This window comes from Ornithorhynchus anatinus, chromosome 10, assembly GCF_004115215.2.
Source record: "Ornithorhynchus anatinus isolate Pmale09 chromosome 10, mOrnAna1.pri.v4, whole genome shotgun sequence".
Taxonomy (NCBI): Eukaryota; Metazoa; Chordata; class Mammalia; order Monotremata; family Ornithorhynchidae; genus Ornithorhynchus; species Ornithorhynchus anatinus.
In genome coordinates, this window is record NC_041737.1 from 45,380,254 (window position 1) to 45,393,091 (window position 12,838).

General features: G+C 40.4%; 1 protein-coding gene across 3 annotated transcripts in view; it reads right to left on the minus strand.

Annotated features, from left to right (window-relative positions):
* Positions 1–12,838, minus strand: part of GRM8 (glutamate metabotropic receptor 8) — a 458,029-nt gene that overhangs the window by 240,094 nt on the left and 205,097 nt on the right. For all 3 annotated transcript variants that reach the window (XM_029072711.1, XM_029072712.2, XM_029072713.1), the window contains exons 4-6: positions 5,008–5,143; positions 4,382–4,536; positions 2,792–2,929 (exon numbers count right to left, since the gene is read on the minus strand). In XM_029072711.1, the coding sequence (XP_028928544.1) occupies positions 2,792–2,929; positions 4,382–4,536; positions 5,008–5,143 (429 nt within the window). The remainder of the gene's footprint in view (positions 1–2,791; positions 2,930–4,381; positions 4,537–5,007; positions 5,144–12,838) is intronic.

Below are 12,838 nucleotides of genomic sequence, written 5' to 3' on the forward strand. Positions count from 1 at the left end.
GAGCCCAGGACTTTCCAATCCCAGCTCCCCTACTTGCTAGCTCTGTTACTTTAAGCTAGTCACAGTTTGTCTGTGCCTCAGTTTCCTCATCTGTAAAATGGGGAGTGAATACCTATTTCCTCTCTCCCTTAGATTGGGATCCTCATGTGGTCCAGGGACTGAGACAGATCTGACTATAGCGTATCTACTCCAGTGCTTAGCACAGAGCTTGGCAATGTGGTAAACACTTAACAAATGCCACAATTATTCCCTCCCAAATCCTCTTCTCCTCTTAACTTTCTCATTATAGTTGACACCAATGCCTTCCTCCCCATCTCTGAAGCCTGCAACCTTGGCATTTTTCTTGACATCTTCCCCACTTTCAGACCTCATATTCAATCTGTTGCCAAATCCTGTCAAGTTTTCCTCCACAGCATGTTCGGGTTCCATTCCTTCCATGCCATCCAAATGACCACTATGCTGGCCTAGGCACTTGTGATATCTACTACTGCATCAGCTTCCTCCCTAACCTCCCTGCCTTCTGTCTCTACCCCCTCTCCAGTCCATTCTTCACTCTTCTGCCTGGATTGTTTTTTCTAAAATGTGATTTTCATCCTCAAAACCATCCAATTGTTGCTCATTCCTCTCTCCATTAAGCTGAAACTTCTATCGGCTTTAAGACACTCAATGAGCTCTCTCCTTCCTACCTATCCGTTCTCTTCTCCCAGTATACCCCAGCTCATGCTCTTCATTCTTCTCCAGCTAATTTACTCTCTTTCCCATTTCTCCTGGCACAGACCTCTTGCTCATACCTCCCCACGTGGCTGGAACTCCCTCCTAATTTTAAATCTGACAGACCTACCTCAGCTCTCCCATCTTCAAAGCCCTTCTGAAATCACATCTCCATGAGCCCTTTTCTGATTAATCTATAATTTCTCTAGATTATAACTGCACCACCTATCACTGTACATACAGATTCCCTTAGTACCTATGTACACAGCTTACGTTCTCTATTAAACACTTACTTATGTACACATCCCTCTTCGGCTGATCTGTAAATTATTTTAGTGACTGTATCCCCAGGTAGGTTGCAAACTCCTTGAGGGGAAGAATCATGTCTTAATTATTGTATTTTCCCAATTGATTGACTGATTGATTAACCACCATGATGGGATCTGCATGAAAAACTGCATACAAATAAAGTTACCTTCAAGAATTTCTACCATAGCACTTCAATGTAAAAGTATTTTGGCTACACTCTAGAAGAGGCTTTAATCTCCAGTATTATTTCAGTTTCAGACTGCCTTTTTCTAGTCTCAAGTTTACATTGCTTGTGTCCCCTTGGAGGCCAAATACGACTTTGGTGTCTAAGCCTTGATGTCATTAGTGCAAATAGACACTTGGGCAATCTGGTTCAAGAATCACAAATACCATGACACTGTATTTCTAGACTGTAAGCTTGTTTTGGGCTTGGAACGTGTCTGTTAATTCTACTGCATTGTACTCTCCCAAGTTCTTAGTACAGTGCTCTGCACATAGTAAGTGTTCAATAAATACTACTGACTGACTGATTGCAGTCAAAACCACCTCCTAGTCACTGAACAATGGTAGGTGACACAAGAACTGAGGTAAATCTGTCAGTGCAGATAAATGCCATTAATTGATTGTTTGACTTGGCAAGTGGTTCCACCCTTTGCTCCTGAGGGAGAGAGGGAAGGTATAAGAGGTGGAACTCCTTGCCAAATCAAACAATCAATTAATGGAATTTATTGAGTGCTTACCATGTATTAAGAGCTTGGGAGAGTAGCCAATATAGTCAGTAGCCATGATTCCTGGTCTCAAAGACCTCACAGTTTAGTGGAGGCAATAGTTTAATTCCTTAAACCATCCAGCTTTCTCTTTTCCCCCCAGTCTCTTTTCTCCTGGGACCAAGATTATGAGCCATGGGTTTGGGAGGCTCTTTGGGTACCATGACATTAGCTGGGTCTAAGGAAAGATCATGGGACTGGGAACCAGGAGACCTGAATTCTATGCTTTTGCACCAGCATGCTGTGTGACCTTGGGCAACTTGCTTCATCTCTCTGAGCCTACCTTTCTTCAATGATAAAATGGGTTAGGACATCTTCTCTTCCTCCCTCTTACTCTAACACAATCATTCTTGTTGTTGGTATTTGTTAAGCGCTTACTATGTGCCGAGCACTGTTCTAAGCGCTGGGGTAGACATAGGGGAATCAGGTTGTCCCACGTGGGGCTCACAGTTTTAATTCCCATTTTATAGATGAGGGAACTGAGGCACAGAGAAGTTAAGTGACTTGCCCACAGTCACACAGCCGACAAGTGGCAGAGCTGGGATTCGAACTCATGAGCCCTGACTCCAAAGCCCGTGCTCTTTCCACTGAGCCACGCTGCTTCTCCCTTCCATGAAGAGCTTGCAGTTTGATCATCTGGTATCAGTCCAGGCTTTTGGGACTATACTTTGACACTTTAAGTATTTAATACATGCCATAACTATGAATATATGTCCCACGAATGCACTCATTCAAGAAGGGCACAGGGACCTATGAAAGCAAAAACCTGGAACAATTATTGCCCTATCTTAGAAAAGGTCCTAACTGGAAGAAACTTAACAGTGCACTTGAAACATTCCTATCCCTGACATTACTTCTGTATTCTGACGTCTAGATTCAGGTGGCCGAATGAAATCCACTTGGAGGAAGAACAATTTACTCATTTTCCCATTGGATAAGGTATGGAAGTAGAAGAAAACATTTCATAGAAGAGGTAGAAGAAAACATTTCATAGAAGAGGCTACCTGTGCATTTCTTGATATGACTGTTTCTTTTCCCATGTGATCCTAATTTGCATCCAAAATTCTCCTCCCAGAATTCTGCAAACCACACATTTCTTCGGTTGTTGGCAAGAGTACGACTTCTAAAGTATCGATCAAATCCTGCATTGAAGAAGCCAAGAAAGATGTAAAAATGCACTTTTGAATGCTGCAAATCAAAGCCCAATTTAACCACCAAAGGAGGTACAATTTGAATAATAACAATAACCTTTTAAAGTCTGGATTTTCTATTCTGTTCCAAACAGAGGGATTGATGTAGTAGATTAAAACTGCGCAGTATCACCATGTGCACTAGTGCATGCAAAGTTGGGGCTGTGGCTAAGTAATAAATTTCATGAAGAACTGAAAATGCACCCTACATTACTCATCTTACAACCCCCACCCAACACTTTATCACTAGGACACTAGCGAGTTTGGAAACGACTGGTAAAAATTTGGGGGACTATTATTCTTTAAAAACCCATCAGCGAGTCTGATGATCTTCTCATATATATTCATATAATTACATAATGGTAACTGAATGGTCCTAACACATAAAAACAGGCCTAGCAGTCACCTTTAATTGGGGATTCCTTGCATTATTTATTTTAGATTGATCAATGATATTCAGCCAGACTTAAAAGCCTGTTCTCTGAAACTTCAGGAAAAAATTGTAGATTGGCCCTATTAAAGCATTATTTTATCCCTCTTACTGTTGATCTTTAAGGACCATTAACCCTGTTTATTCCTGACAACTAAGACTGGGTAATTGCATCAGTGAATGATGGCATCAAATTAGTTAAAAATAAAGCAGGATGGCAAGTCACAGAGGTGACTTGCTGAAATCCAGTCCTCATATTAGCCATTAGTAGGGACCAAAAACACTGTTTGCAAAAAGGAGAAGCATGGCCTAATGATAGAACACAGACCTGGGAGTCAAAAGGATCTGAGTTCTAATCCCTGCTCCACCCCTTGGTTGCTGGGTGACTTTGGGCAAGTCGCTTTACTTCTCTGTGCCTCAGTTACCTCATCTATCAAATGGGGATTAAATCCTACAACCTTGTGCATAGTACTGTGAGCCTCATGAGGGACATAGACTATTTCCAACCTGACTAGCCTGTATCTACCCCAATGCTTAGTACAGTGCCTGGAACATAGTAAGTACTTATTAAATACCATAAAAAAATGCTTCACGGTAACCTGTTTCCTACCAATGGGAATTAGTGTGCAGTCCATTAACCCATGTGAAGCAGTTAAAGGTTTCCCCAAACATTTATTAGTTATTGGGATGTCATGATCTAAATTCAGTCCTAAGTAATGGTGTTAAACTTCAAAGAAAAAACATAGCTTCCAAAGAACTCTAATTAAAACCAGGAACTATCTTAGCAAGGCTCCAGTTGATTAAAAGTTGAAGAAACACGGCAAGTCCAGTAAAGTAATGTGCTCTACGTCATATAAATGATGGCAAAAAGTCACATTACTCAGTTTCAGAATCTCTGAGTGCTCCAATTAAGTCTCAGCACAAATAAATAAAACATGCTTTGGATTAACATGAGTGTTAATAGGTGTTCTCACCATCAATTGAAGCTCTTTTAGGGAGAATAGTAACAGCCCCTTCAGCAATCTCTTCTTGTTGATAAACGGGTGAAATTTTTGAACCCCAACTATCTGAACCTATCCAGAGAAAATGGCCTGTTTGATTCATCTTTTTGGCTGCTTCCAATATCCGTCTGTAAGAAAGCAAACAAATAAAACCCTCAGAATTTGCCAAGATATGTCACCAATGAGCCATAGAACATTGGCTCAATTGACTTGTACATACAGAGAAGGGCCAATGTTAGCTAATTAGTCAATCATCTCAAACACTAACTCACAATTCCAAAAAGAAATAGGTCAATTGGACCTATTCTTAACCTTAGCCACATGATTCTTATTTGCTTCATCTTTTTCGATCCCCTGGCATAATCTACAGTACCTCTTATTTAGATGTGGAAAATATCACTGCTTCTGTGTAGCAGCAAAGTCTAATATATTGTAAAAGTGCAAGGAAATTTTCCTCAACTTAAACCCCACAAGAATATATATTGGAGTTCAATTAAGTTGGAAAAGAGAGTATATAAGTACCATGATAAAAATAAAATAAAGCCTGATATTCTACTAGGAGCAAGCTTATTTTACCCAAGAAGTAAGGAGACAAGCACCTAATGTCATCCTCATTGGCAAACATGATCACTGCTCTGGCATTAGGAAATTCCAGCAAGCGTTTGATGATTTTGTCAAATTCTCCAGGCCTGGGTTCACGTGGGATTTTTAAGGATTGAGCAATACAAACACCACCTGCAGAAAAAAAAAGAAATGGCAATTCAGATGAAGTTTCTATTTCTTAATTCATGATTTTATTAAACCCAACAAAGCACCTGTTTAGAAAGAAATGATTCCGCAAAGGGACACTGAGTTTTAAATTTCCAATTCCCTCACCTATAAAAAGAAATGCAAACTAAAATGCACATATGATGAAAAGAACTTTTAATCTGACTGCAGGTTACCTTTCCTAATTCAAAAAATACCAGACTCTCTTTAGAGTTTTAGGTGAGATTAGGGGAGTGGGAAAGGTAGGGTGAGGGTGGCAAGAGTTAATCAGAGGAAGAACAAAATGAGCAGACACTCTTCTTGAGGTTGAGACTTTATTTGTCCTATATAATATCTGTCTTCTCTGCTAGACTGTAAGGCCCATGGGGGCAAGAATCATGTCCATTCATTCTATTGTACTTTTCCAAGAGCTAAGTACAATGATCTGCACAGCATGAGTCCTTAACAATTGAAAGATTGATAGTCCTACTAAAAGTGTTTGTCCACCTCTTGTTGACCGGAGACATTCATTTGGCCCTTGACAGTAGGTGGGTGGTTGTTTTTTTTACACCGCCCACACATTAAACTGAGGTACTGAGGCAGACTTCCTGTACATTCCTTCCAAAATATTATTTTGAGACTGCAGAAGTGAGACACTAAAACTATAACTTGATCTTAGAAGCATACACTGGCCTTTCCAAACTACTATAGTATTTTAAATTAAATCACTTTAATTAAGTTGCTTAAATTATTTAAGGACTCAATTAAAAACATGCTGAATACTGAATTATATTCTGAAACCATTATCCACTAGATAGATACTGAGATCAGGTCTTCATGGCTAAGAAGCAGAGTTTCCTGATGAACTCAGACAGTTCAGACTGAGGTAAATTTATTAGCCTGGAAAGACTAGATAGAGAGCCTACACTGCCTGAATTCACTACTTCATTACTCTAAAATCTGTTTTGCCATGGATATTCAGTTCCAATCCAATATGTATTTTCCTGGAAAAGGAAACCATACACCTTTCCATTAAAAAGTGTACTTGGGATTATAACAGATTGAAGTTGTTACATCAAATTTGATGCCAGACTATGATATCAATCCACTGAATTTTATTATTGTAAATCACTTAAACCATCTGTCTCCCCAAATCTAAATTTGTAAAGTGAGACCAGAATTTGTTCTCTGAGACTTTTTGAGAGACTCATGAAAAAATTAATGCCTACTTATTTTGACCGCCCCCTCCCCAAAATCCATCATATTTGCCAGGATCACATATAGACATGCTGCCATCTTCCAACTCCTACCAAATTCTTATCACATGCCAGGCTTTCATGCATTTGAGAGATGGCCTGTGAGCTGGATTTGGCAGCTGCTGTGCTCCATCAGATTGTTAAGAATGGCCACCCACCACCTCATTTCACCCTCAAACAGTACTCTTCAGAGGTTCATGTCCCTGTCTGTGCCACCCATTTCCTCAGCAGCAGGAGCAAGAAACAAAACTTGCACACAAGAAAACCAACCCAATAAGTGGATGGAGAGGAGTTGCGGGGGCAGGGGATCGGGGAGGGAACGACTTAATGCCATTCCTCTACGTCCACCCCAAGAATATCCCTACCTAAATCAAGGCCACTTCATTTCTGAAGTTGAACCCAGGTCCAGAGTGCAACTGAAGACAAGGAAAGGTTTGAGAAACAAGACTACTAGAGCAAAAGGGAGTCCTGTTCTTTTTCTGCCACTATGGTTTGGCTCCCTAAGTGACCACCCCATCTGCACTACCATAGTTACAGTTTTGTGGGCAGACATTCCCCCCGACACTTTTATACTGTGGAAATCTGAAAAGGGCCCACTCTCTGGCCCACAAATTGGAAAAATCAGCCTGTCAAAGGTTGGTTGGCACCATGAGTCCTAGGAAATATTAATAAACTAGTTAAGGTCCCTCTGGTACCTGTTCCCTCTCCATGAGGTCCCACAGATGGGCTTCAGGTTCCCCAGAAACATGGTCTTTTTGAGAAGAGATTTCCAAATCCATTTAGTTTTCAGATGTCAAAGGAAACAAGTGTGCACATTTCTCCTATAACTCGGCACTGTGTGCAAATACAATGTGAGCTGTAAGACTCTGCCATTCCAATGCCTCATGCATGGGCATAAACCATTTCTTCCAATGCATCAGTATGCGGTTTCCAAACAGACTCATGTTGGCAAGCATTTCCTGCTTCCCTAACAAAGTTCTGGACAAAATATGTCTTTAAAACTCGCATTATGGAAGAAATGTGTGACTGAAATGAGCTGATACAGAAATGGGACTAGAAGACCCCCATTTTAAATGGAAAAAAGACTAGTTCACGACCTAGGTGTTTTGATTCTTTAAGATGTAATTTCTTGTGAACTTTATGGGAAAGAAAACCTTCATACACATGTGCCAAAGTTCTAGCTGTGACCGAGCTGTTGAGGATATCATTACTGAGACTACATTATTTAAACAGCATTGTTACTGGGGATAACATTTTAAAAATGCAAAGAAACATGTTTATTTACCATGTATCACACAATTTCAGAATTTCAGCCAAATTTTAGTTTAAGATATTCTTAAAGAGTACTCACTTAATTCACTATAAAGTCATGAGTGACCAGGTACTTTGGTCTCTGCTAAATATTTGTGAGTTTGAGGGTAAAATGGAATGAATTCTGAAAGAGAATGCTCCCAGACCCAAATTGGTCCAGATGGGTGAGACTTTGGAGGGCAGTAATTCAATCCAAAAATGACACTGGGGCCAATGAGGTAACAGTCTCAGATCCCATGACCAGGGGGACTGGGTGGATCACTATACTCGTCAGATCCATTTCATAGTTTGGGGGTCCAGTTTGGGTTGTCATATTTTAATAAGGGTGTGGAGAAACGGGAGAAATTCCAGGGACAAAAAATTATTAAGGAGTTGGAAAATATGTCTTGTAAGGAAAGTTAAGTGGAATTGGGATCATTTAATCCAGAAAAGAAAAGTTGAGGAACAGAATTAATGGATTTCAAGGGAATTAAAGTTTCCATCATTCAATCGTATTTATCAAGCACCTATTACGTGCAGAGCACTGTACTAAGTGCTTGGGAGAGTATGATACAACACAATGGGTAGACATGTTCCTGCCCACAATGAGCTCATAGTCTAGAGGGGAAGAACAGTCTAGAGGTTGTTTTTGAAGGCACTGTCCAATTGGTTTAATTGCCTACAGAGGGATGAATAAGGAGAAAGGGTTTTTAAATGTTTCAGGAAAGAGTTGGTCAGAATGAGAAATTTCTCAACTATTAGGATTATAAAATTCTGAAAGAGGTCTCCAAGAGAGGTGAAGTCTCCATCCATACAGATTTGTCATCATCAGTGGTATGTGTGCAAAGCACACACGCTTAGGATACTACATCAGAGTTGGTAGAAATGTTCCCTACCCAAAACAAGCTTACAGTCTAGAGGGGGAGACAAACATTTACTTGAAAAAATAATTTACAATATATAATTTATGGACATGTACGTAAGTGCTATGGGGCTAAGGGTGAGGTGAATATCAAATGTCCAGATCCAGGGGTATAAACAACACAGAAGGGATAGGGACCCAGGAAAAAGAGGACTTAAATGGGGAAGGCCTCTTGGAAAAGATATGGCCTTTATGGAAAAAAAAGGCTGCCGGAAGACAGAGCTTGGACCAGATCATCTCTGCAGGTCCTTCCCAATTCTATGACTCTTTAAAAGCCTCAGGTCAAAAATGGCAGCCATCTCCTTTTCATTGATTTGTATAAACATACTTTATTAAAAAATAAGTATGGATTTAATCATGCCAACCTTGATAGTATTCTTTTAAATCACTTCGGAACTACAAGTAAATCGATACTTAAAGGAAGGATAATTGGTTCTCTAGTGGTACTTGAGGGAAATTTATTCTTCATTCCATGAAGAGTAATCATGCCCCCACAATAAAACTTTCACCTGCTCACAGGGTGTGCAATTGCGACTTGTCAGCAAAGTGCACTATGTGGTTAAGGCTTCTGATACTCCCGCCTCAGAGTGGGCTCTGTATATTACTCTTGGCCCAGAACTGCAAATGTTATCTTTTGCCAGAGTAGATTAGATGGGCACAAATGAATTATCTCCTGCTTTTCTGTGAGAGAATATATGGGCTAATTCCAAACACTGAGTCAATGCTTGACTTTTCAATTGAACTGCAAACATGGTTCAGATCATCCAGAGAGTGGGTAAGGAAGTGAAGCTAATCCGAGAAACTCCACCATGGGGACAAGTACTGATTGCTTGGGCATGTGAAACTACTGGTTTTAGTGTTTGTCTTGGGCTCCTTATGGGCAGGGATATCATGCCTACCAACTCTATTGCATTGTACTTTGATTAAGCGCTTAGCACAGTGATTTGCACACGGTAAGTGCTCAATAGATACCATTGTTTAAGATAGGGTGAATTGGGGCAATTGTTCTCAGCTCTGAGCCCTTCTAGGGAAGGTGAGAGCTTTTTCTACTGGGTTATGCTGCTTCTGGAAAGAGTATTATGTCCCAGGCAGAAAGAAGACAAGAATCATCCTAGCAACAATCGACTAGCATTATTTATCAACAGGCTCAGGATTCTGGGTAGCAAAGATGGGGGCCAGGGCTTTGAATTGGAGCTTCTGTTGAATTAACAGCCAACAGAGATGGATGGATGAAGCCCAGAGGTTCTTGGCAGACACCAAACAAACTCCTGCTTAGGTGCCCATCCATAGCTTGGTGACCAATCTCGATTAAAAGCCTACTGCAAACAACTAGCAAAGAAATAACAAGCACATGAATCTCTTTAGCAAGATCACTGTACTGTTATTTCTTTGATAATTAAAGGAAAACAATGCAGATTTCATGTTTCAACGAATAGCCGATGCAGTGAAATGTATTAAACATTTAAATGCCATAATTATTGCTGTTATTACTCTTTTAAGCACTGAATTTAAATCAACTAACCTTTATTCAAAGCTATATTTACAACAGCACTGGGGTATTTGAACACTGTTTCTTCCAAGCAAAGATGCAAAGCTAGAACTTACCTGCTCACCTAGACCAAGAGGTGTCAATCATTTTTACTTGGGAATTGCTTAGAGTGGAATGGGCTGGGCGCTAGAAAAAGGCAGGCACGGCTGACTCTTTAGAACAACTAGACATCCTTCACAAAGAATTCCCAGAGCTTCTCTCCCTATCAGGCAAAAGGGTAGGGAATCAAGCTCCCTGCTAGACTATAAAATAGAATGTATGTGTGTTAGCTCTCAAGTACTTAGTACAGTGCTCCTCACACAGCAAGGAAGAACACAGTGTATTCTATTGAATGATTAAAATAATGCAGGGCACATTAGCCTTTGTCTGTTCTGCCTTTCTTGCTTGAAAAATTAAAGAAAAACCATTGCACAGTGAAAGCAGTTTGAGATTGTCCTCCTTGGTGTGAAGGGGGCCTAAAAGTCCTCCTGTTTCTCTGTGGTATCATTCTCTCTGTTTCACATTGTTCTGTGTTTGTCACTGAGCTGGAGATGAGGGCAAGGTATCTTGGAAAAGTGTCTGTCCTGCTGAAACTACAGTTTGACTCATTTTTCTCCTTTGTATATTCATCCCCTGTAAACTGTTCACCCCATGTTTATTAATAATAATAATAACAGTAGCATTTATTAAGCACTTATTATGTGCTAGGAACTGTACTAAGCCCTGAGGTGGATGCAAGCAAATCAGGTTGAACACAGTCCATCCCACACGGGGCTCACAGACTTAATTCCCACTTTACAGATGAGGTAAATGAGGCAGAGCAGACAAGTGGCAGAGTCAGGATTAGAACCCAGATCCTTCTGACTCCCAGGTCTGTGTTCTATCCTCTAGGCCATGCTACTTTTGACAGGAGGGTTCCTCATCGGTGCTATCTAGTGCACGGTGGCTCATTCAAGGCAGTGAATTTTGCTTTATAAAACTAACACTTATGGGGAAGGGAAGAAGCCTTCAAGGCTTCTCTCCTTAAAATTGTCACACTCTCTGCTGGGCATATGTGATGGAAAGGTGTGGATTAGTTCATTTCCTGATACTGTCCACTCCAAGAAACTTAATTATAGACTGTGAGTTCTTTGTGAGACAGGGACTACCCAACCTGATTGTCTGGTATCTACTCCAGTATTTATTACAGTTTTGGGCACATAATAAGCTCTTAAGTACCAAGATTATTATTATCTGTGTTGTTGGAAAGAACAAAATTATCTTCCCACCAATTACGGGACCAAGGATTTATGGTCATTTGCTCTTAGCATGACTCTTAGCTGGGCTGAATTACTATGTTGGAATCAAAGCCTCATCATGTTTGAAGAGAACTCCTTCAGACAACAGGTTGAAGTACTTAAGAAATACCATGACTGTTATTATCTGCACTGTTGGGAAAAGAAAATTTATCTCCCCACCAATTATTGGACCAAGGCTTTATGGTCATTTACTCCTAGGCATGATTCTTCACTGGTCTGAATCATTATGTTGAAATGAAAGTTTCATCATGTTTGAACAGAACTCCCTCAGACAACAGGCTTTTGGCCACAGTTTCACTTCAAACGCTAGAGGAATGAAATAGAATTAGAAAGAAAATAGATAACTAGCAGGGATTAAATCATCTTTTCAAAGAGTGCCACAATGCTGTTACTTTTCTTTCTAAATTGCCCCTTCATCACTGAACTATCTCAGGGAACACCTGAAAAATGTTAGTTAGTCCAGGCAAGAGCAGATAAAACAAGAGGGACTGGAATATCAACTTTTAAATGCCATTCCATCCAGCCAGGCCAAATTAGAAAAGAAAGTCTTTCCATATGGATCCTAAAGGCCAATGGGATGGAATCCTGCTGGACCAGGTCAGAGGGAATTCCAAAGATGAGGAGTGACCTAGGAAAAATGTTTTTTGGTCTACAAATGTTTTCAGGTGGGGTTTGTAGGCTGTCAGCAAAAAAGCAAGGGCTGATGTTAGTGATGCTGAATAGGGAGAAAAGTAGAACTTTCTTCTTTCTCCTTACCTGTTCTCCACTGTTCTATTGCCACCTGCCCATAATCTTTAGAGCTGAGTCAAAGCTGGGACTGCATGCAGAGCAAATTGGCAGTCACATCGATCCGATGATAAGTGATGTCATTTAATAATAATAATAATGATCATGATGGCATTTAAGTGCTTACTATGTACCAAGTGCTGTTCTAAGCACTACACCACATTCAGAAAAAGCATTCTTTCTCCGTCACCCACGCCAGTGACTCCCAAAAAAAGTGTGGGAGGGAGACTGAAAAAATTGTGAGATAAATTAGCAAAGCATTTTATTTCCCATGTCCAAGTTCAGACATAAGTTCATCATGACTCTTTAGTCTCTTCTGTCCCAAACACTCTTCCCCTTAACTTGCTATTTTATTAGCTAAAGATTTCAAGTGTTTAAAGGAATAATGACTTCTTTCTGGAAACTCCCTCCAGAGAAGCAGTGTGGCCTAATGGAGAGAGCATGGGCCTGGAAATCAGAAACCAGGATTCTAATCCCAGCTCTGCCTCTTCTGCTGTGTGACCTTGGGCAAGTCACTTAACTCTTCTTTGCCTCAGTTATCTCATCTGTAAAATGGGAAGTAGGACTGTGAGCCCCATGTGGGACATGGACTGTGTCCAACCT